The sequence below is a fragment of the Anolis sagrei genome, chromosome X, assembly GCF_037176765.1.
Source record: "Anolis sagrei isolate rAnoSag1 chromosome X, rAnoSag1.mat, whole genome shotgun sequence".
Taxonomy (NCBI): domain Eukaryota; kingdom Metazoa; phylum Chordata; class Lepidosauria; order Squamata; family Dactyloidae; genus Anolis; species Anolis sagrei.
This window is the reverse complement of record NC_090034.1, coordinates 24,488,536-24,514,531: the sequence shown is the minus strand read 5'-3', so window position 1 is coordinate 24,514,531 and position 25,996 is coordinate 24,488,536. Positions and strand designations below refer to the sequence as shown.

At 40.0% G+C, this 25,996-nt stretch overlaps 1 protein-coding gene across 1 annotated transcript in view; it reads right to left on the bottom strand.

Annotated features, from left to right (window-relative positions):
* Window positions 1-25,996, bottom strand: part of GSPT1 (G1 to S phase transition 1) — a 32,069-nt gene that overhangs the window by 1,014 nt on the left and 5,059 nt on the right. The window contains 13 exon segments of the mRNA XM_060786340.2: window positions 764-932; window positions 2,550-2,639; window positions 2,853-3,026; window positions 6,325-6,405; window positions 6,567-6,660; window positions 7,168-7,308; window positions 7,635-7,789; window positions 8,140-8,320; window positions 9,182-9,259; window positions 9,582-9,615; window positions 12,268-12,495; window positions 13,779-13,820; window positions 13,981-14,028. Of these exon segments, the coding sequence (XP_060642323.2) occupies window positions 764-932; window positions 2,550-2,639; window positions 2,853-3,026; window positions 6,325-6,405; window positions 6,567-6,660; window positions 7,168-7,308; window positions 7,635-7,789; window positions 8,140-8,320; window positions 9,182-9,259; window positions 9,582-9,615; window positions 12,268-12,495; window positions 13,779-13,820; window positions 13,981-14,028 (1,515 nt within the window).

Sequence of the window (25,996 nt, the reverse complement as noted above, 5' to 3'; positions counted from 1 at the left end):
ACCTGCAGCTTCAAACTGCCAAACCTTAGGTCAGCAGATTCTACAGTTCAACAGTTTAACCCACTGGGTAGAGAGTCTTTACCACACCTAGAGTCAATTTGCTCATCTCCTTAAATTATTTGGAATTAATTTGGGAGGCTAAAATGCCCCAAGCACTAAGACAGGCATCAGGCCAAGAGGACTGGCATTATCTGGATATTTTCTGATTGTGAATTGAAATTAATGCTATTTGACGGTTATGGTAACAGAATCTGAGATCTCACATTCTTTATTTTTTCTTGGCTGTGATTCCTAAGCCAAAGTGTTGTCGAAGCCATTGTTTGATCTCTATGGGTTTTTTTTTCCATGTCAGGAATGACTTGAGAAACTTCAAGTCGTTTCTGATGTGAGACAATTGGCCGTCTGTAAGGACATTGCCCAGGAGATGCCCAGATGTTTTTGATGTTTTACCATCCTCGTGGGAGGTTTCTCTCATATGCTCACATGGGGAGCTGGAGCTGACAGAGTGAGTTCAATCCGCTTTTCACTCCTGCCGGCACATGGGTTTAACCCACTGCGCCACCGGGGACTCCTGATCCCTAAGTGACAGTGGTGAAAAAATGGCTCTGGGCAAATGACGAGTTCTCAGGACATTCCTAATATTACAATTAAGCAAATCGTTTTGGAAGAGTCACTGTACATCAAGACAAATTCAACCCTATACACAATGCTAATACATGCACCTCGTTCATAAGTGCGGCAACTGCTTTTCAGGTGTTCTTACCCTCGTCTCTTAAGGTGAAGCGACCCATTTGTGGGAAGTCTTTAAATGTTTCAAGACATATCGTTCCGGCTGTTCTTAGACGCGCAATGCAGACTTGATCTTGTTTGACAAAACGGGGCCGGGTTTTGCTCTTCTCTCCTGATTTTTTGTCTACCAAGCAGATTAAGGCCTGCAGAGGGGAGCGAGAAATGTCATGCAATGAGTGCCAATGTTGTGAAGCAGTTAAGATTCTTTGGGGATGTAGTGAATGTCAGGAGGCAACCCCATACCTCCTGGCATTCAGGAAGAAAGTAAAAACATGGTTATGTGACCAAGCTTTCAGACAGCAAAGCTCGTAGTGCAATAAAATAATAAGGAATAGTGAACGGACGAATGGAACAACTACGGACTTAATTTTGGATGGCATGATTTTAATAACTGTTTTTAAATCATATTGTTTATCGGTGGGTTTTAATATACATGTTAAATTTTTAATGCCTTCCTAGCGATCCCCTGCCATCGTTGCTGTGGCCCATTCTGTGTATATGTGTTTTGTGTGTGTATTTGTGTGTAGGTATATCTGTGTATACATGTGTGTTTGCCTATATATGTGGTTTTGCACATGCGTTGTGATGTGTGTGTGTGTGTGTGTGTGTTTTTAATGGCCTTTTAAGCCTTTTCTGCTGTGTTTTTCAGTGTTTTTATGAGTGATGGTCACTCATTGGCCTGATAGGTGTATTGTGTCCAAATTTGGTGTTAATTTGTCCAGTGGTTTTTGAGTTATGTTAATCCCACAAACCAACATTACATTTTTATTTATATAGATGTCTAAATGTTCTTTTATGTTTATATTTTAATTTGGTTAGGTTACTTTATAAGTTATATGTTATTGTCTTGTGATTATCTTTTGGTTTTCACATGTATGTACGGCATTGAATTTTGCTTTTATAATGTTGTAAACCATTTTGAGTTCCCTTAGGGGGAGAAAAGCGGTATATAAATGTAGTAAATAATAAATAAATAAATATTGCAGACAGAGACCTGGTTCAAATCCACAATCATCCATGAAACTCCTATGGGGACTTTCTGTGTTTTGCAACCTGACTGACGTCACAGAACTTTTGTGAGAAAAATGTTGAGGAGGCTATAAAATTAACTCTAATGACACCCAACAAAGCCAGGTGGAATTCTATATCCCCTTCACAAGTAGTTTTAACCTTTGCGGTTTAATTTATCAGATGTTTTCTATGTTCTCGCTGGCACAGTGATTGGTTTTTTAAAAAACAAATTACATATGCAATTCAAGTCCCCTTTTAAAAATTAAGCCATTTGACATGCCACTGAATACATCTAACAATAGTGAAGTTAATGACTATGGACAGCAAAACATGGGATGAAGAATTCACCTGTCTCAGCACCCTCTCACGAAACTTTTACAACGATGGAATACCTTTTTTTTCTTCCAAAATGATTTGGAAGAATGTATGTTTGTATGTTATTCAAATATACAAACAAGAAAAACCATAGTGATCAAATACATGAAATTAAAACTACCATAAAAACATTTTTCATTATATGCAAAACTAGCTAACTTTTATCTACCACATGCAACCTATACACATTCTAAATCAACACCTACTAAACCCTCTAAAAGCCTCCTGCTTGTTGCCTGTTGATTCTAACTTCTTATTTGTTGGTCCCTTTAAGTATCACTTTATTTCTACCTTTCTACTTTTAATAACTCTTCTATATCAGGAAGCCAATGAAACACTTTCATACAAGTGGATGAGAGAGCCTTTGTACTTACTGTGATCTCAACTTCTTCAATACATGTATGAATATGCAGCACCGCATTGTAACCTGGACAGATGATGGATTTGTGTTCAATGATCACTATCTAAAATCAGTAAGAACAGAGTAAGTCCATAGGGATGCTCTTCGGCAGCACATAAACACCCAAAAGGAAGGTTAAGGACCAAAAAAGGAGGCAAAATGCTTTTCCCCGCCTCTGCCTTAAAATGTGTCGCCCCTGAAAGTTCTATTGGCCAAAGTGTCATCCCATTTTAGTGTCCGCATTGTAAGTAAAACACGAGATATTTACTACAAGTACCTGAGCGTCAAAGGTGCGTCCCGAATGACACAGGTTATTAATATCGCAGAGTATAAATCCCGGGAGGATCTCCTCTTCTTCAATTCCTTTCAGTCGGATCTTCAGGTTTTCACCGGGAGCGACAGCATCTGTTTCTACGTCATCAGAAAGGATGCCAAGGACTTCCACATTGTGCTGAAGGAAAAATGCAGGACTTTTATGACACGGAGCATTCACTTATAAGACTTCACTTATGCTGTAAAACAATTTACATTCAGAGACATGCAGAGGTTTGGAAACCAAGTCCTATGAGGAATGGCTGAGGGAGGTGGTCATATTTAGCCTGGAGAAAAAAAAGGGCTGAGAAGAGAATATAGACTCATAGAGTTGGAAGAGACCTCGTGGGCCATCCAGTCCAATCCCCTGCCAAGAAGCAGGAAAATTGCATTCAAAGCACCCCCGACAGATGGCCATCCAACCTCTATTTAAAAACCTCCAAAGAAGGGGCCTCCACCACACCACAGCAGAGAGTTCCACTGCTGAACCACTCTCTCTCACCGTTAGGAAGTTCTTCCTAATGTTCAAGTGGAAGAAGAGGACATGAGAGCCCTGTTTAAATACTGGAAAGGAAGTCATATTGAGGAGGAAGGGGCAAAGCTTGTTTGCTACTGCTCTAGAGCCTAGGACACAATGGAGCCATGGATTCAAATGGCAGGAAAAAAGATTCCACTCAAACATTAGGAAAGACTTCCTGACAGAGCAGATTTTGCAATGGAATATGGTACAGCCTCTGAGTCTGGTGGAGGCTCTTTCTCTGGAGGTTTTTAAGCCGAGGCTGTATGGCCATCTGTTGGGGGTGCTTTGATTGTGGATAAACCTTTGGAAACAGAGGCCACATTAGTTCCTCTGAGGAAATTTTAGAAATATATTTGGGGCTGTATTCCTAAACCCTGGGGACAAAAACACAGGCCAAAAGAGTGTCTTTTATCCAATATTCAAGTCCCAAACATCCCTTGTAAGATTTACACTTGCACCTGGGTAGATGGAAGCAGATTTCCTTTTCCAGCCTGTAGAAATGCTATACAAGACCTTGCTTTGATATGGGGATATTTCTCCACATCAGGCACAGGAATCTTCTCTGAGCAGAACATTCTTATGTTCAGTCAAGGCAGATCTAACCCTCCATTTCAAAGCCCTCCACTCCTCCCATCGTTTCATCATGGGACCTCCAATTATGCAATAGGTAAAGCACACTTCCATACTATCATATAGCTTTGGAAGAGATGAAAAATCCTACTTTTAAAATTGTGTTTGTTCATTGATTTAAATCTGGAGCGTACAGTCATTGTAGAAAAGGTCATGAAACTCTTCTACAATGTGTCGGCTTTAGCACAGCAGGTTAATTATCAGCTGCAGTCACAGTAAATCTTGCCAACCGAAAGGATGACAGTTCGAAGCCAGGTCAGGGTGAGCTCCTGACCTTCAGACCCGCTCCCTGCCCACTTAGTGGATCAAAAACAGCAATGTGAGTAGATGAATAGGAACCACATTAAGCGGGGAGGTATTTTACACAGCGTTTCGGAAGAAAATTTACGAACAAAGAAAGCTCTTCGGCAAGGAGGTGGAGTGACAGCACTATCCTGTGGCCAGAATCAAGCACAGCCTCCAAAGATGCCGAATGATGAGAAAAAGCCTATATATACCTCTATTTCTTATCATTGTATAATCGGCATTGAATGTTTGCCGTATATAGACTACTGCGCACTACACTTACCCTATAATCCTTACATATCACCTGTCACATCAGCACTTTTAATTCTGTACCCATTACTCTGGCCCGGCCCAGTTTTATTGTGTCTTGGTGTATTGTTTATTGCTTGTTGTTTTTAATATTGCTTTAATTGTTTTTAATTTGCTTTAGGTTTTGTATTGTTATGTTGTGTTTTGAGGTCTTGGCCTTTGTAAGCCGCATTGAGTCCTTCGGGAGATGCTAGCGTGGTACAAATAAAGATGATGATAATAATAATAATAATAATAATAATATGTGTTTTGTTATCCGCCCTGAGTCCCCTTCGGGGTGAGAAGGGCAGAATATAGGTACTGTAAATAAATAAATAAACCATGAAACTGGAGACCCAATGAGAATAGGACAGAAAAAAGAACCACAAACAGGGTCTAAATGGGTGAGAAAACATTTAAGCTGAAAAGGACTTTCTGCCTGTGAAAATAACACCAATTTTGCAGCTAGCCAGTAAAAATGTTTCTTTGATTTGCAAGTCTGGCCAACAACTAACACCATACTTTTTTTAAAAAGGAGATAACTGCTCTGTTCCTGATACAAGTTAATTCTCTTATGTTCCAAGCTGCTCGAGCTTATATTCTTTTTATATTAATATAAAGACTATTGTGGGGGATATCCATACAAACCTGAGTTCTGTTTGGCGTCATGTTATACACTGAACCCAGAAAATGAATGGAAGAAAGTGAAAGTTCATTTGTATCCACCATTAAACCAATCAAACTGATGCTACTTGTTCTCCGAGAAGTGATGTACGCTCCTCAGGAGAACTGGAATGTAGCCTCTATGTTCCTAAGAAGACCCATTTTCTTTCTCCTAATAAGTTCATGGCTGCCAGTGACACTTTAGGGAGGAAAAAAAGGGATTTTCTCAGTGTGAAGGCAAAGGCTTTCTGCCCACTGACATTACAGTACTAACACCAAAGTGTAAATCCCTGGCATCTCTTTAGTTATTATTAAAAAGGAGTGCTAAAAATCTCAGCAGCTCTTCTGAGCAAAACGAGGCTGTCTATATGTCTGTTTCTGTGCACCAATGTCTCAACATCTTCAAAGTACAAAAAAGCAGCTTGATTATCAAAGGGCTTTCCAAACCAAGAGTTACTTTTTTTTTTTTTGTCGTGTCAGGAGTGACTTGAGAAACTCCAAGTCGCTTCTGGTGTGAGAAAAACGCCCGGATGATTTATTTATTTATTTATTTATTTTTTGCATTTATTGACCGCCCCTCTCAGCCCGAGGGCGACTCGGGGCGGTGAACAACAACAAAAAAGGACACTGTACAATAAATCCAGACAATACAAACCAGACAATACAACATGACATATACTTATACTAAAAATCCGCTTCGTCAAGTCCTGGGGTCATAGCCAAATTCATAGTCCTAGTCCATTCCAGTGTCGTTTCAAGATACTCTCAATTGAAGGCCTGCTCGAAGAGCCATGTTTTCAGGCCCCTACGAAAGGCCATCAAGGAGGGCGCCTGTCTCCTTGTGGGAGGCTTCTCTCATGTCCCCGCAATTGGGAGCTGGAGCTGATAGAGGGAGCTCATCCACCGCTCTCCGGATTTGAACCTGCGACCTGTCGGTCTTCAGTCCTGCTGGCACAGGGGTTTAACCCACTGCGCCACCAGGGGCTCCAAGAGTTACTTTACAGGCTCAAAAGCAAAGAGGAACACTTCTTAAAAGGAAAACATACCGTACCTTATTTGGCATCATCACCAGTTGCTGTCCTTTGCAAATAGAGCCCGATTCCAGCTTTCCCAGAACCACCGTGCCCATGTCCTTTGTATGAAGAAACACACAGTTTAAAATACAGACAAGTTTGACACATAATAATCCAATGCACTGCAGCATCCCTCTGACTCTCTCTTTAAAACCTTCTTTTTTAGGGCAATAGGGTAAGGCACACTTCCGTTCTATCAAGGTGGCCATGAAGAGTGTACCTTATATTTATCCACAATTGGCAGCCTTATTGGTCCATCAACGGATCTGTTGAAGTTTGGCAAGTTATCCAGATAGGGAATAAACGGGAGTCCACTGAAAGAAAGGGAAGGGGGATTACACTGGCATAAAAGTCTATAGTGCATCTTGCCTTGTTTAGAGACACAACTTCCATCTGCAATGATGCCAGAAAACTGCTAACGTTTCTTTAGTTTGATAACTACAGGTGCTTCACACCTGGAAAATTATATTAAAACACAGTAAAAACAAGTTTGTATCTCAAATGGTACAGTTCTGCTAATGCAAAGCTTCACCTCTTGGGAAAACTTTGTTTTTATCCTCACATCAAGCTCAATATTTTGAGCCTGCTTACACAAACTCTTACAAAAACCCATTACAACTTCATTATAGCAGACTAAGGAAAAGGGAAGTGCACCCTAGATGTGATGGTTAGCGCTTTCATCCAGTCATTTTAGGCTCCTATTTTTTATTGTTTTTCTTGCTGCAAACTTTCAATTACTGTTCAAATTTTATATATGATTTTACTGGATTGTATGTTGTGCGTCATACAGAAAAGTTGGATATATAAAACCCAATACGTACGTATACCAAGGACAGAAGTCGGACTGCTCCTTTAGGTTTGCTCCAGTTAGCCCCGAGCAGGGCATGAAGTGGATGTCCTTTTTGGGATTGAAGCCCACTTTTTTCAAAAATGGCACAAGTTTCTCTTTGCACTCTTCATATCTGAAACATTTCCCAAAAAAAGAAAGGAAGAACACTGTAATAAATTACTATGATCAGACAAATATAGAGAATAATTCTTGACCAACTGGCAAGTGTGGAAAATAAAAATGGAAGGAGGCAGAGACGGTGTAGATAAAGCTGTTTAGAATTGTAGCCTTCCTGCCTTGATCAGATAGCAGAAGGGTCTCACTTAGAGTTGTAGATTGCTCCTTTAGCTTTCCTCAGAACGAGAACACCATTCCTAATGCAAAAGGCATCAACGATACTGAAAAACCCCAAACCAGGGAGTCAACATCTAACTTTAAAAAGTTGTCCGAAGTGCTCACCTCTCATTGCTCCAGTTCACAGTTGGGTCATCCATTTTATTAATAAGGACTATTAAATGTTTGACTCCTGCTGTTTTTGCTAACATGGCGTGCTCTCTTGTTTGCCCTCCTTTCTCAAAGCCAGTTTCAAATTCTCCTTTTCTTGCAGATATAACCTAGTTTGAAAGGAAACCAAATCAGTCAGACCCTGAGCTACAGTATAATTCCTTGACCTTCTCATATCACATGAACAGCTGGCAAATAACTCAATAATAATGTGGTCAGTAAGAAGGACTGAATTTCCACAAATGAACAATTTGAAATACCCGAAAGATCCCATTTTATGAACCCAGCTGCTACTTATCTGCCAACTAATTCTTCCATATAGGCACGTAAAGCAAAAGAGCTGTTCAAAACTAGCTCCAAAAACTGTATAGCACTTTTGATTCAGCACACCTTTCTGTGCATTACTGACACGTTTGAAGTGATACTTTTAACACAAGGAAATGAATGACCCCTTCCTTACCAACACAGCTAGATCAGCTTGAGAAGCTCCACCAATCATATTTGGAACGAAGCTCTTGTGACCTGGAGCATCTAAAATAGTGAAGTGTTTCTTCTCCGTTTCAAAATAGGCTCGGCCCACTTCCACTGTTTTACCTTTGTCCCGTTCTTCCTGATTTGTGTCTAAGGCCCACGAGAGATACCTACCCACAAAACAAAGCAGCAAAATTACATGACCATCTCTAAATGAATACTTTTCATAGCACACATACACAGTACTATATCTGCATATTCTCAGCAAACCTAAACTAGGCTTCATTGAGACACCTGTATCATGGCTGTATTCTGGCATGCAACTGAAAACACAGGAACAGTTCTGCAAAGTCCTGTTTGTATGCTTGCTGCTACGTGGTGCAGCTAGCAGATATCCAGCTGCATTAAATCACTACTGACCAAGATGTCATGAGTTTGAAGCCAGCCCTAGTCGGGGTGAGCTTCCAACCATTAGTCTAGCTTGCTGTCATCCTTTGCCGCCCGAAAGACATTTGCATCTGTCAAGTAGGAATTCAGGGACCGCTTTATGCGGAGAAGGGAAATATAACTAATTTACGACACCATAAAATCTTCCAGCAGCATGCAGAAGAATGAAGAAGTACTCCATCAAAGGATTTGGTGTCACAAATGAATGATGCAGCAGCAGCTCCCCCTGTGGCCCAAATTGAGCATACCCTCATGAAAGCCAGAAAGCTGGAATGTTAAATTGCCTCTGTGTCTGTCTATATATGTTGTATGTCTAATCAGCATTGAATGTTTGCCATGTATATGTGCATTGTAATATGCCCTGAGTCCCCTGTGAGGTGAGAAAGGCGGAATATAAATACTGCAAATAAATAAATAAATATGTCCATCAAGCCGACCTTAAGCCAGAACTTACATTCCCCACGCCGCCATCTCTATCTGAATCACTATTAGCAAATGTGTTATCAATGAGGAAAAAGGAATTCATTGAAATATCGGTCCCACATAATTTGTAGATTGTTCATCTAAAGGCACAAGTGTCATACCAAGTTTCTCTGTTTTTTTCTTTAGCTTCTCTCTCGTATTTTTCCAGCGTTCGTTTATCAACCATGCCAGTCAAGTACCTAGAAATGGATAAGTCACAGCTTTCATTAGTTATAATGAAGAGAGTTTTTTCTTTCTATTTTTTCTTTCATTGATACTTGTATCTGTGTTAATGCCTTTTTAATGTATTTATAGTTTTCCACAAAACAGAAAAAAATGAATTATACTTTCTTGTAACAACTGCAACTTGTAACAACCTTTACTAGAAGCTAAAAGTGACATAAGACAAACAGGGAAAAGCCAGGCAATTGCTTTATTAAATGTATACTTATAAGAAATTATGTATTTGTACAGATATAATAAATAATTGAAAGCATAAAAGAGCTTTAATAAGTTGCTTACATTATTTGTCCTCCAATTGTTGATTTGCCAGCATCTAACAAAAAAAATTACGAAGAGCAATTTAAAGACGACAGATTTTCAAAGCATGTCCAAGTGACTTAACTCATAGTATTTAACTATTTGAATTCACCATGATAATGTCCTTTCCCTGCCATTTTTCTTGGTGTGATAAAGGAAGGAACAGAGGAGCTAGAACAGGCATGGGCAAACTTCGGCCCTCCAGGTGTTTTGGACTTCAACCCCCACAATTCTTAATAGCCAAAGTTTGCCCATATCTGAGTTAGACACACCTGCATCACTCTTGAGCGACATCTGCTCTGAACCCTTGCTTTTCCCCCTCAACCCTGACATAGCAGCAGAAATGCTACATAATGCATTTCTATATAGCTGGTTTACTGCAAGCATTGAGAGCAGGAGGCGTCATATTACAACAATCTTGTCACCCGCTTTGGGGGCTGTTCTTACTAAACGATGGGGTGCAAGTATTTTAAATAAATCCATGGAACGAGCCGTCTTCCACAGAAACACTAAAAAAAACATCCACTAGAAATATTACCTCTGCAATTCTTTGTGCAAACATGACAAGTATCTGGACATAACAGCAACCAAAACCAGCATTTTCAATACTGACATTTTAGTCACGTAATTGTGTATAATGTCTTGATTCTTGGCTCTCAGAGATAAAAGATATGGATAAATTAACCTTCTTTCTGAGTAAAAGTACAGGAAGACCAACGAAACAAACAGACTGGACAGTGTTTGAAGAATATAGAGAAAATAAATAAGAATTCAAAGATAATTAAGAAAAGAAGTAAGAGAGAAAACAGCTTCTGAAAGAGAGGTGGATATAAGGAAAAACTACCTAGACAAGTAAATGGGAGAAAAATAGTTAAAGACCATGTGCTGCCTAGAATAAGAATGGAAGCCAAACCATATTCTATTTTTTTTATATATATATATATATTCTTCTTCTTTTCCTTCTCCACCAGGACTCTGTCATATTTTCGTTGTTCACATTTCGGTTATTGGAATCCCCCCTCCCCTTCCTCTCTTTTTCCCACTTCCCCTTACCCTTATTGAGCTTGCGTTAAAAACACTGCATTTGAAAAAAAATTAATATACATATTATATATATAAAAGAAATGTCTTGATACATAGGTCTTTGGAAGTGCTAAAAGTAGTACATGAATACTTTTGGTGCCTTAATGTTTAAAAGGTGAAATATGAAAGACATGTATTCTACCGAGGTACAGTATTTCAAGCTACCAGTGAAAGGAGAAGTGGAAACCAAAGTGGGACAATACTTCAAGTTAAAGATGGCTTCCCCAGATTTTGAATAATTGATACTGAAATAGATCAAGGCAGACAATCTTGTTGCTTTCCAGATATTTTGAATTTCAGCCTGAATCAGCTTCAAGCCTGAAGACTGGTGCTCAAAATTTTAAAGGCACTCAAGCAGACAGGCCAGAGAGTCCCACAACACTATGTAATAAAATTTGAAAAAAAATCTGTTCCTGGTTTAAAAATATGATTCTTGTTTCATTGTGTGGTACTGACTTTGAAAGTAGTTTGTCTACTCCAGAAACTGTTTTTGTGTCTGCCACAATCTATGTTGAATTGGTTGAGACTCGATTGTCATGGAAAAACGATAGCAAGATGTGCTATAGCAGAATGTTCCTTCCACAAAAACAAAGATTTTGCAATTTAATAATTTTTTCCATGTTTTTATTACTGAACAATTAGGAAATGACATTTATAACCCAGGAACAAAAATCGTGTTACAGATTGCATTCTGCCTCATACTGATAGAAGGGGCTTCCCATAATACAAATTCCTACTCAATCAAATAATAATAATAATAATAATAATAATAATAATAATAATAATAAATATTTTATTTGCTACCCGCTTCTTCCAATGCCTTGAGGCAGGGTGCAACAAAGCCAAAACATATTTATTTATAGCATTTATATTCCACCTTTCTCACTCTGAAGGGGACTCAAGGCAGATCACAGAACACATACGTGGTAAACATTCAATGCCATTGAAATGACAGGACAGACAACAGATAGAGGTATTTTGCCGGCATTTTTCCCAGCTTCAGCATCCTGGAGGTTGTGCTCAATTCTGACCAGAGAGGGGTGCTGTCGCTCCATCCTCTATAATGAAGAGCCTTGATCATAGACTTTCTCCTTCCTTTGGATTGCCCACATTTTCTGTATTTCTTTTATGGTGCCATAAAACACCTCCCTGCTTAAGCTGTGCCTAATTTCTCACAGCTCACAGCTGTTTTCAAACTGCTTATCAGGACAGTAAGCTGGGCTGAAGGTCGGATGCTCACCCCAATCCAGGCTTCAAACTGCCAACTTTTTGATTGGTAAGATGTATTGCTGCTGGTGATTAACCAGCTGTGTATTTTATATTTTATCAACATAAAATATAAAATACATGCAATATCACACATATCAAAACACACCATTTAAATACAATTATAGTGGCAATAGAATGCAATCCAAAACTCATGATAATAATGATACTACACGCCTATTCTACTGAGGGAGATTTTATACATCTAAAGAATTGGATGACAGGAATGCATTGGAAGTCTTTAAAAAGTGAGTCTTGTGAAGGTCAGGACAGGGAACATGAGATTTACCCTTGTCCGTTGTCCTTGTTCACAACTCACCTACGTGTCCAATGAACACAACGTTGACGTGCTCCTTTTTGGGAGCCCCAGGTGGTGCCACCAGCGATTTCGGTGTGGGTATTTCCTCCTCTTCTTCCATCATTTCGGGGATACCTTCGTCCATGGGCCCTGCACCGCCAGAGGGGCCACATGCTAAATCTGCCTCAATGGCCTCTTCTTTGTGGTCCCATGATTCTTCAGGGGACATTTCCGTTTCTCCATTTTCTACTGGAATTTAACCAATAATTCATTTCAGCCAGAAGAAAGCCTTTTATTTTCTGAAAAAAATGCTGGCATTTCAAAGCTAGGTAAATGCTAAATCTCAAAAATCAGGTCTAACAGTTCTAAGTTCAAACTTTTTTTTAAAAAAACTGTTGTCTGATACTATATTATTCAAAATTTTCTTCACACTGGATGTTTTTAGAGCAAGTTACAATCCCTAAGGATTATCAGATTATTTTAGTGTAGCAAAAATTTAGCTGAAGCTAAAGGATTACAGAAAACAATATTAAAATTACTGTTTTAGACAATTATATTACATCTAAATTCATGACTCAATATTTTTAACGGACAAGAAAATGCTTACTTTTCCTCTGAATAATTTATATTACTTTTGTTGGATATTATTTGGTAATGGGAACTATGATGTATACTTTTACAAGGCATTCTAAAGCCGAGCTTCTTGGCCTTTTGGCTAAAATCAAGTGCAGTAAAGTTGAGCTGAAAAGCTACTTTGTCTTTTACTAAAATGCAGGACCCATTAAGAAAATGATCCTTTATGATGAATACTGTATATACTTGAGTATAAGCCCGAAGATAAGCCAAAGCACCCAATTTTGCCACAAAAAACTGGGAAAACATATTGACTCAAGCTTAAGCCGAGGGTGGAAAATGCAGCGGCTACCGGCAAATATCAAAATAAAAATAGATACCAATAAATTTACATTAATTGAGGCATCAGTAGGTTAAATGTTTTGAATATTTACATAAAACTGTAATTTAAGATAAGACTAACTATGATTAAGTCATTATTCTAACATTCAAAGTAAATGTGCTTACGTATCCTTCCAATAATAATAGAGTAAAATAATAAATGTAATAAAAATAATAGTAATAGAATAAAATAATGGAAATGCAATAACAGTAATAATAGAGTAAAAATAAATGTAATAACAATAATAAAGTAAAATAATAAATGTAATAATAATAATAGAGTAAAATAATAAATGTAACAGTAATAACAAAATATAGAGTATAATAATAAAAAATGTAACAACAATAATAACAACAGAGCAAAAGAATAAATAACTTTGACTAGAGTATAAGCCAAGGGGGCTTTTTCAGCCTAAAAAAAAGGGCTGAAAAACCCAACCCTTTGATACTCACTTCTTTTTGATTTTTTTAAATTTCATGTGCAGTTGCTGTACTGTGACAATAACATAATAGAGATGTAGCAAGGGAAGCAGTTAAGCACTATGAGAAAATACATTTAGCTGTTTAATCACACTTACCAACTTGTTCTGAGACCTCCATACTGTCTGCCACATTTGAGCCTAAAGCAACAATATCCAGTATGTTAAATATGAAACATTACTTCAAACAGTTTATTGAGATAGGTCTTTACACAAAGAACAATTTGTCAGAGGTTTAACCATTTCTCCCACCCAATCACTTTGGTTCTGTTTTAGATTTTTTCCAAGAAGTGTTTATTACCTTCACAAGACAATCGCTGCTCCTCTTGTGAAGATTCTGCAGAGGCCCCTTGAATCAGACATAAAGAAGAGATAAAGTAAGGGACTCAGTATTGAAGTAAGTATGAGATATAACTTCGATGAACGTAAGTTGAAAAAAGAATAGGCAATTTATCTAAAGAGATAAGGGTTATGATAGTGTTTTCTTCATTGTTTACTAAAAGATAAAGGTTTCCCCTTGACATTAAGTCTAGTCGTGACCAACTCTGGGGGGTGGTGCTCATCTCAATTTCTAAGCTGAAAAGCCGGCGTTGTCTGTAAACGCCTCCTATGTTATGTGACCGGCATGACTACATCGCGTGCCAAAACAGTACCTATTGATCTACTCACATTTGCATGTTTTTGAACTGTTAGGTGGGCAGAAGCTGGGGTTAATGATGGGAGCTCACCCCGTCCACGGATTCGAACCGCTGACCTTCTGGTCAGCAAGTTCTGCAGCTTAGCAGTTTAACCCACTGTGCCATCGCGGCCCCTACTGCTTACCTCACCTCCTTAAAACTCTATACTTTACATTTATTAAAAGTATATACACTGTAGTTCTATTTCATAAGCAATGTTGAGTACACAAGTAGTAGCAAACTCTGAGCTTGCTCTCTCTCCTTCCAACTTTTGCTTCAGCGAAGTCTGTGAGGAGAGAGTACCATCCCCTTTTGAAACAGCTAACTTCACTGTTCTATTCACATTTGATATCTTTGGTTAATCAATGTTTTTACAGCAAGATGGTATAGTTTTATATTGGCATGTCTGAATGACCTGGAGATAAAATACCAAATTTACTTAAATCTAATGCTCACCTTATTGACTAAAATTACCTTCTCAAAATTAGGGTGTGCATTAGATTTGCATAATATGGTAAATACTTTTTTTGGATTTCAGGGTTTTGAAAATTGAGTTGCCCACTAGACTCAAGTCAATATGGGTAGTTTCTTCAATCAGGTTCTTCCAAGTGTTCTGGACTACAATTCTCAGTCCGCCTTGACACTGAAATATCATCCAGTTTCCAAATCCAGATTGTCTGCTTTGAACTGAATTATATGGCAGTGTAGATTCACATCATCCAGTTCAAAGCAGATAATCTGGGATCATATATCTTATAATATGACAGAGTAGATCCAGCCTAAAAAGTCTACCCAAACCGGCATGACACACAGCTGGTGAGGGATGGTTTAAACTAAGCAGAATTTGTAGTGCACAAACTATGAATGATGTGCCTGGCAACCCTAATATTCCTAGGCAGGGAATATTCAAAGGTGATTTTGCCAGTTCATTCTTCTGAAGTATAGTCTGCAGCATTCATTGGTGGCTTCCTATCCAAGTCCTAACCCGAGCTGAGCCTGTTTGATTTTCGAGATCAGATGGAACATAATGCCTTTGAGGTATTCCAGCCATTTCAGACATCACATCTGTTTTAAAAGTAGAAATGTACACTTCTAATTTGCTCCTGGTGCAAAAATCCCAAAGCCATTGCTGACTTGGAGGCATCAGCAGAATCTTCACAAGAGGAGCAGCCAGGCATGTAATTCGAAGTCACCATTTAGTGTTGCATGCAAAAGCGCTTATTCTATACTTTTCCTCCATTTTCATTGGCGCCTGTGCTACCTGCTACTGGTTCTGTTTGCACATTACCATATGAAGACTCCAAAGATTGTGATTTTCAGCTTGGCTAAAACATTATATAAATATTACCAGAGTAAGTATTAGGATGGCAGTGGTGTGATAGTTGGGCCAGTTTTTAAAGCCCTTACTCCAGAGGAGAGTCTTACGGAACCAATGATACTGCTAGGCATACTGTTCAAAAGATCACAAATGATTTTCAAGTTCTAGGAACAAAGCTAAAGCAATGTAATGTACAGGTGGTCTTTTCATCCCTCCTCCCAGTCATAAAACACAGTCCTACAAGGGCCAGAAAAATAGTACAGGTCAATGACTGGCTTAGAAATGGTGTCAGGAGGAACGCTTTGGCTTCCTTGACCATGGCCTGCTTTTCCAGGAGGATGGCCTACTGGCAAGGGATGGGGTGCATCTCACACAAGTAGGAAAACACCTTTTTGCTCACAGACTCACAAACCTCATTAGGCACACTTTAAACTAGGCCCACTGGGGGAGGGGGACAACAGCCTTGCGAACACTACTTTACCCATAATGTCAGGGAACCGCCAGAAGGCTAAACGGAGGGCTGCACAAACACAAAAAGGACCAAGTACCAAAAGCACAATAATCCCAATTAAACAGCTCAGGGGAAGATCTCAGGGGCTCACATGTCTTTACACTAATGCACAGAGCATGGGAAATAAACATGACGAACTCCAACTTTTAGCACAACACCACAAATATGATAGCTTGAAAGCATCTGGATAAGAATCAAGGGAACTGGGACTCAAAAAGATCTTGTTGTAGGAGTCTACTACAGACCTCCAAGCCAGGAGGAAGAACTTGATGAAGTCTTCTGCCAACAGTTGACCAAACAGGCACAGAGAAGAGATGTAGTAGTCATGGGCGATTTCAACTATCCCGATATTTGCTGGAAAACAAACTCGGCCAAGAGTACAAAGTCCAACAAATTCCTCGCTTGCCTTGCAGACAATTTCATGGTCCAGAAGGTAGAAGAGGCAACAAGGGGATTGGCTACTCTTGATCTCATCCTAACAAATGTGGAGGACCTGATCGATGTGGTTGAAGTGGTAGGATCCTTAGGGGCAAGTGACCATGTGCTCCTGCAATTTGAGGTACAAAGAAAGGCCGAAACTAAGACAAGTCAAACCCGTATTTTGGACTTTAGAAGAGCTGATTTCCAAAAAATGAAGGAAACACTGAGCAGCATTCCGTGGACACAGATACTAAAAGACAAGGGAGTTACGAATGGATGGGAGTTTCTCAAAAGTGAAATACTCAAGGCGCAGTTGCAAACCGTGCCAACAAAAAGAAAAAATAGGACAAGTGCAAAGAAGCCAGAATGGATGTCCAAAGAACTTCTAACTGTGCTGAGACACAAAAGAGACATGCACAAGAACTGGAAAAAGGGAGAAATCACCAAAGAAGAATTCAAACAAATAGCCAACAGCTGTAGGGAAAAGGTCCGCAAGGCTAAAGCACAAAACGTGCTCAGGCTTGCCAGGGACATTAAAAACAATAAAAAGGAATTCTTTTCTTATGTCAGTAGATAAAGGAAAAACAAGGAGGCGATAGGGCCTCTTTGAGGAGAAGATGGGGCAATGCTGACAGGGGATAGGGAAAAGGCAGAACTACTAAATACCTTCTTTGCCTCGGTCTTCTCACAAAAAGAAAGTCATCTTCAACCTCAGCAAGACGGAGTGGATGAGGGATTTGAGGACATCCAACTCCAAATTAGGAAACAAGTCGTACAGGAATACCTGGTCGCTCTAAATGAGTTCAAGTCCCCAGGGCCAGATCAACTACACCCAAGAGTATTGAAGGAACTAGCGGAAGTCATTTCGGAACCATTGGCAACCATCGGCAACCATCTTTGAGAGTTCTTGGAGAACAGGAGAAGTTCCAGCAGATTGGAGGAGGGCCAATGTGGTCCCAATATTCAAGAAGGGAATAAAGGATAACCCAAACAACTACCGTCCGGTCAGCCTCACGTCAATACCAGGCAAGATTCTGGAAAAGATTGTTAAGGAAGTGATCTGCAAACACTTAGAAACAAATGCGGTCATTGCTAATAGTCAACATGGATTTATCAAAAACAAGTCATGCCAGACTAATCTGATCTCTTTTTTCAATAGAGTTACAAGCTGGGTAGATGCGGGAAATGCCGTGGATGTAGCGTACCTGGATTTCAGTAAGCCCTTCGACAAGGTCCCCCATGACCTTCTGGCAAGGAAACTAGTCCAATGTGGGCTAGGCAAAACTACGGTGAGGTGGATCAGTAATTGGTCAAATAATCGGACCCAGAGTGTGATTCTCCCCAATGCTTCCTCTTCATCCTGGAAAGAAGTGACGAGCGGAGTGCCGCAGGGTTCCGTCCTGGGCCCGGTCCTGTTCAACATCTTCATTAATGACTTAGATGAAGGGTTAGAAGGCAGGATCATCAAGTTTGCAGACGACACCAAATTGGGAGGGATAGCCAATAGTCCAGAGGACAGGAGCAGGATTCAAAACGATCTTGACAGATTAGAGAGATGGGCCAAAACTAACAAAATGAAGTTCAACAGTGACAAATGCAAGATATTCCACTTTGGCAGGAAAAACGAAATGCAAAGATGGGGGATGCCTGGCTCGAGAGCAGTACGTGTGAAAAAGATCTTGGGAGTCCTCGTGGACAACAAGTTAAACATGAGCCAACAATGTGATGTGGCGGCAAAAAAAGCCAATGGGATTTTGGCCTGCATCAATAGGAGCATAGTGTCTAGATCTAGGGAAGTAATGCTACCCCTCTATTCTGTTTTGGTTAGACCACATCTGGAATATTGTGTCCAGTTCTGGGCACCACAAGTGAAGAGAGATATTGACAAGCTGGAATGTGTCCAGAGGAGAGCGACTAAAATGATAAAAGGTCTGGAGAACAAGCCCTATGAGGAGCGGCTTAACGAGCTGGGCATGTTTAGCCTGAAGAAGAGAAGGCTGAGAGGGGATATGATAGCCATGTATAAATATATGAGAGGAAGCCACAGGGAGGAGGGAGCAAGCTTGTTTTCTGCTTCCCTGGAGACTAGGACGCGGAACAATGGCTTCAAACTACAAGAGAGGAGATTCCATCTGAACATGAGGAAGAACTTCCTGACTGTGAGAGCCGTTCAGCAGTGGAACTCTCTGCCCCGGAGTGTGTTGGAGGCTCCTTCTTTGGAACCTTTTAAACAGAGGCTGGATGGCCATCTGTCAAGGGTGATTTGAATGCAATATTCCTGCTTCTTGGCAGGGGGTTGGACTGGATGGCCCATGAGGTCTCTTCCAACTCTTTGATTCTATGATTCTATGATTCGCTTTCCAGTGTCAAAGTTTGGTCACATTAGTAATCCAAGAGTAAGGGTTTTAAAAACTGTCACTCTTAAAAGTCACTTAGAAATGTATACATCCATCCATTGTCAAAAATAAAGAACTCTTTCAATATTTGACATTGACAAGGCTGAATTCAGTTCAGGACAGTTATATCCATTGGTCAAGAAAGTGATACATTTCTTAAGGTGTAATATTTAACAAAGAACAGTTGAGATTGAAACCTTTCAATTTAAATCTTTACAAAATAAAAAAGTATTCTAACTTCAGGGAATAATTAGATATATGTGTTGTTTAACATCTGGCAATGCTACATATTGCTGGGCTATGATGCACCACTGGCTAGGCAAAGCAAACTCATATTACTATACAGGCAGTCCCTGAGTTATGAACAAGAGAGATTCTGTAGATTTGTTCTTAAGTTGAATCTGCATGTAAATCAGAACAGGTATAATTTAAGTGCAACTCCAGCCACACACATGCACACATGCACACACACGTGTTTTGGATAGCATGGGGAAGGGTTAACACTCCTGTGGTGTTTCCTTTGCTGTCGGTGCCCCTGTTCAGAAGATTTCACCTCACTTTCTGTACCTGTGACAATTGGATTTTGAAAAATGTGGCTTGTTATGGGATCATGGATAAAGCCTCAGTCGAGACCTTTTCCCCTCCGATAATGACCCTTATAGTAGGAATTTCCCTTCCAAAGGGTAGATTTCTCTCACTCAGCCCCATTCTTAACTATGATTTGTTTATAAGTCAGATGTTTGTAACTCGGGGGTGGACTGTCTGCCACTTTAGTTTTGCTAAGACAACAAGCTCTAACAGAACTAAGCAGGTCACACTGGCAGAAGGCCACTATCTTGAATATGACGGAAAGGCAAACATAGAATTATAGAGATGAAAGAAACCCCAAGGGCCATCCATTCCAACCACATTCTGCCATGCACACAATCAAAGCCCTCCCAACAGATGGCCATCCACTCTGTTTAAAAACCTTCAGAAAAGGACATTCCACCACACTCCGAGGCTGCAACATATCCCACTTACCATCTGCAAGTTCTTCCTAATGTTTATGTAGAATCTCTTTTCTTGTAATTTGAAACCATTGCTCCAGTGTGTCCTAGTTTCTAGAGCAGCAGTTGTGTACCTTCAAATCATTTTAGACAAAGGGCAACCCTAAGATGACCCTATAACAGTCTTTTTCTCAGTCTGAGGAAGTTTGCCAATCCCTCCCTCTGAAGATGAGAAAGTGACTTCCCAAAGATCATCTAGTAAGTTTCCATGGCCAAGTGGGAAGTTTCCAACGTAATAACCCAACACTCAAACATCACTCTGGCTCTCTTTTCCTTCCCATTCTCCTTATGATGAGCTATAGGTTAAGAAAAGGACTTATCCTCTTGTGTATTACAACTCATCATGCATGTTTATGAACAACTCCTCCCTAGAAAGGTTGCATCGTAACAATTTAAGTCATTCTGAAAAAGCCAACACTCAGGAAGAGGAGGCACCATGATACTGAAAAACTTAACATTATTTCCATCCCGCAGAACCCCAGCTGAAGTATACTTGTCAGGTCATAAAGCAACCAGAAAAATCAAAACTGCTCTACATTTAAACATTCCTTTGTGTTAATACTGATGTTAAAAAACAAACTTTAATTCTGTTTTAGCAACAAGAGGCATTCAACTCCCACATCCAACAATGATAAACAATAAAAGAACATTGTACAATACCCCAAGTGTTATGTAATAGAAAATACGGGGCTCTGGCATACTGGATCACAATCGTATAACAATGGGATTAAACAGATTTCTATGGATTATAGCTGTACTTTGGATTCTGGGCCAGTAACATGGTATTTCTAGTTCATACTGCTGCTTACCTCTTTGACTTCAAATGTTATTCTGAAGTGCCATCCTAATGTTTATTAGATTTAATGAAATAATGAGGGATGATGCTCAGACCCCAAAGAAAACCTGACATTCAAGAACGGCCCCAGAGAAATTCAGCAGGGTAAGAATGTCCCTTGCGATTTGTCCAGTTCATCTGAGTTGCTGTTGTTGTTCTTGTTATCTCTCCCGAAGGAGACTTAAAGCAGGTAGAAGTTTAATTATTATATATTACAGCACATCATGGCTGACAATCTTGCCTTAGATCCAAAAGCCTTTTCTGCTAATCTGAGATATATGGATTCATTAACCATGGAGGACAACTAAAATGTTTTTGTACTTTACATGCTAAGAAGTCATTCTCCAAATAACTGGAAAAATCTAACTCCTTACATTGCTTCCAACAAAAGCTTTGTTTATAACAGTTCATATTTAAAAATGTTCCAGAAGTCAAGAAACTTTTTAAAAACCTTCTTTCTGAAACTTAGCAAAAGTAAACACGGAATTAAGGGAAGCATTTGGTCAGCTTCAGAAACCACGAGGATATCCTGAATGAGATCCCTTGGTCAGAATACTCTCAGTTCATGATGGAGGTGAGCTTCTTAAAGTTGAGATACTGAAGGCACATAATGGCAAACAAATCTAATGAGAAAATAATGGGGAGTAATCGAAAGAAACCAAGTTGGATATTTAACATGCTTTTAACCTGAGAGTTTGCGAAGACAACTATGAAAAATGAAGTGATCAAGAAACAGAATTAATCACAAATGTTTATGGCAGGAAGGCTAGAGGGTTGAAGCTCAGAATGGGTTCAATCTTGCAAGCTGAGTTAAAATAATAAAAATAATTTTCCCAGTGATATTTGGAGCAAGGGGAGGAAGAAGGAAGTGGCTGGCCCACTACTTGACAAAATGTACGATGCATTTCAAGGTTGTCAAGCTCATTTTCCTTGAGGGCCACATCAGCCTCATGGTTGCCTTCAAAGAGCCCTTGAATCCATGGGTGGAGAATCCATGGGTACAGAGTGCTAACTATATTTTTTTACATAGTGAAGGTTGTTCTTAGGTTTTGACCCAATTTGAGTCCCCAGATGTTATTGAACAACACCTCCCATCACTTTTGATTATCCACTATATAGACTAGAGATAATGGGAATGGCAACCTAACAGTACTTGTGGCTCTGGGGTTAGGGAAAGGTTGCAGGCCATCTTAAAGTCAGACGTAATACCATAAGCCTGTTATCTAAATTCAGGCTAAAAAGAACACAATGTAGCCTTCCCGACAATCTTTTATTCCAACTCTCATCAGCTCTAGCTGTGATACCTAATGATGAGGAATACAGCAGTTGTAGTTCAACATCTGGGGGGCTACAGAAAAGGACATGGTGTGGCAGATTTGGCCTGTGGGCCTTGAGTTTGACGCACGTGTGCTAATCAGTGTCAGCGAGAAATCAGAAATACTCAACATCTTCTTTACCCTTTTCCTCTTTCCAAAAGGAAAATGGTATTTGATAAGGTTAAAGTACAATACATGTAGTCGAAAAGGAACTGCAGCACAAAGCAGTAGAAGAAAACTGTTCCTCCATTTTTCTGGGTTTAGTTCTCACCATTTTGGATTCTGATTATTCACGAGCTTGTGTCACCTCCTCCTGAGGCTGCCATGTGGCATGCAGGAAAACTAAGATCCGGCGCACCACTTTACTTCCCCTGTGGATCTGGCTCCTCTTCTTCCTTGTGCCATGCATGTCTGTTTTACCCATGCAAAGGAAGGGAGATACAGAGTAGAACAGAAACACTTTGCCAGCAGTAAGAAGAGGAAGAACCAGATTCACCAGGTAAGTGATGTTTTGGGAGCACACGGGACCGAGTCCTCCTCTTCTTCCTGTTTGTCAGCTGTTTCTGTTCTGCCCCGTGTCTTTTTTCCTTTGCCAAGGCGAAACAAACACTGGCCACATGAAGGGGAAAATCCCTGTGAAAATGGAAGGAAGACTACTGTGTTACAGAAACACCTTGCAACTTGAAATGAATTCAAAGCTCTGGTCCTAAATGAACTACATCAAAGGGGAAAAAACCAAATTTGCCGATGTAATGTCTGACACTGAAATTTTTTGCAGAAGTCTCTGCACACTGGTACCAGGAAAAGATCATTTAATAGCCCGTCTCTTACAAAAAAAAAATGCTGTGAACACTGTGAGTCATCATGGGTTTCTCACACTACTTTGATCTCCTTTGTTGACAATTACAACCTGGGTAGATCTGGGAATGCTATCTTGACAATGCATCTTGACTTAGATTAAGAGTTTCCAACATCAAAATCCTTCATTATATTTCAGATTCTAATAATGACATTACTCCTATGGTGGCAATGTTTATTGTTTGATCTTCTACTAGGAACCAGAAAATCAAATTTAGTAATTCTATCAGAAGTAGGAGACTACATCAGGTTGCTTACTGAAGATAAGGACCAGAGCTGTCACTGTTGCCATTGTCACTGTTTGCACGTAGCTTTGAATTTTCCTAGCCCCCGGATACAAATTACAAGAAAACAGATTCCAAGTAAAGATTAAAGAAAATATTTTGATTGGGAGATCCGTTTAATGGAGAAATAGACTGCCTTAGAGCAGTGTTTCTTAACCTGGGGGTCAGGAACCCTGGGGGGAGGGGTCACGAGATGTGATTCAGAGGGGTCACCAAGACCATCAGAAAACACATATTTCTGATGGTCTTGGGAAGCCCTTTGGCAGAGAAGGCGGAAGATCTCTCCGCCTGTCCTCTTCATTTTTGGAAACAGACGAGGAATCCTTCCACCAAAAGCCCTCCTGTGCTGTGATTCGCAGGCCTCTCAGCCAAGGAGAGAGCTGTTTCTGAGACTCCCAAGTGGGGAAGGGAAAGCAGGCATGCTCAGCGCATTTATTTATTTATTTATTTCACAGTTTTGTATACCGAGCTTCTCAACCTCGTTGAGGGACTCAGCCCGGTTTACAGCCATAAAAACATATACATTCATTAAAATATCATATATCACAAATTACACATCAACTTTAAAATACACAAAATATAAAACTACAGTGGTCAGTCGTCCTATTAAGATGGATCTATATCCACTTCCATCCAGAGTCCTATGGTGTTGTCTCATTCCTCGAAGGCCTGACTCCACAGCCACGTCTTCACCCGTTTCCTAAATGTTAGGATGGATGGGGCAGTTCTGGCCTCCAGAGGGAGAGAGTTCCAGAGTCGCGGGGCCACCACCGAGAAGGCCCTGTCCCTCGTCCCCACCAGGCGCGCTTGCGAGGCTGGTGGGACCGAGAGCAGGGCCTCTCCAGACGATCTTAGTAGTCTTGATGGTACATAGGGGAGAATACATTCGGAGAGGTAAACAGGGCCGGAGTCGTTTAGGGCTTTATAGGTCAACACCAGCACTTTGAATTGTGCTCGGAAGCTAATTGGCATGGTAGCACAGTGCGCATGCATGGGTGAGCACGCGAGGCTGGAGGGAGGCTTGCGCCAGTGGTCAACGTGGGACTGAGAGTGACCCAGCAGCACCAGGAGGAGGTAATTTGTAATACTATTTATTAGAAAAAAAATCTTTCCTTTTGTTTTTTTATTAATGCTCCCATTAGAAAATGCATAAGGATGTGGGTAAACAACAACTCCCAAAATCATGTGTCAATCCTCCCCAAACCCTGCCAGTCTTCAAAGTTAGCTACGTTGGGTCTGTGTGCTAAGTTTGATCCAGATCCATCATTGTTTGTGTTCACAGTGCTCTCAGAAAGTAGGTGAACTACATCTCCCCTTAATCATGGTCAATTCCTTCCAAACACCTCCAATATTTTCTGTTGGTCATGGGGGGTTCTGTGTGCCAAGTTTGGTCCAGGTTTGTCATGAGGGGTCTCAGTGGTCTGTGGAAGTCAGAGCTGAAGAAGTTGAAGGTACTGCAAATCTCACCATCTGTTGTCCATATTCTTCCAAACATATTGTTTTTGTGATTAATCACTATACTTTAATTATGTTCAGTTTGTAAGACTGAAAATACATCCTGCATATCAGATATTTACATTATGATTCATAACAGTAGCAAAATTAGTTATTATTTATTTAAAGCATTTATATTCTGCCCTTCTCACCCCGAAGGGAACTAGTAGTAACAAAAATAATTTTATGGTTGGGGGTCACCACAACATGAGGGACTGTACTATGGGGTTGCGGCATTAGGAAGGTTGAGAACCACTGCCTAGAGGATAATAGATTATCCGTCATTCAAGATTTATAAACACAGGTTAAAAGGCTGGCTCCCAGGAATGCTTTGGTTGTACTATAAAGATGGTGGAGGAGATGTGTGGTTATTAAATTTGGCCTCCCAGAAATGCTGGACTTCAGTTCCCAGGAGATGGTGTCAGAGTAGCTAATGATTCATGGTACAGGGACTAAAGCTACAATCAAAGGCTGACAATAACTAGACTAGATGATCCCTGGAGCCCCAATCAACTCTACAATTCTCCTAGTCTAAGACTAGGATATAATACTGAATGTTGAAGTGCCTCAAGATAAACTAGAGTTGAACAGAAGGAGAAGAGACATTTTGCCTTGTTCAAAAGCAGTAACCTCATGCCACTGGTTGAGCAGGAACAACTTGCTTCATTCAGAAACAATAAATACAAGAAAGTTGGGACAATAAACCCATACACAACCTTTGAGAATGAACATTTGATCTCTTTTGAGGAGTTGTGATGTCAGAAGACCATACGGTACCACTAACAAAATTTCCAGCTGGTTACTTGCTGCACACTTTTATTCTGATCATAGAAATTAAACTCCATGGACACTTCCACTCACTTTGAAAGAATGACTGGCCCTAACTTGTCTTCACTTTTAATCCAAATATGTAAGTTAGTGCCCTTCTGTCTAGGAGATATTTAGCATTAGATTGGACACAGCTTTGGGATCAGCTTTGGGATCAGCTATAATTTTGAATACAAAATTACCTGAACATCAGAAATCTACTGCTTCTCTGTTCAATTCCTTCTCAACCACTTATCTATTTCTGCCACGAAGGCCTCCAGAAGAAGTCTCCAATGTTTCAGGAATGTAGAGAAATGAATACAGCAGTCCCAAGACATTAAAGGTAAAAACC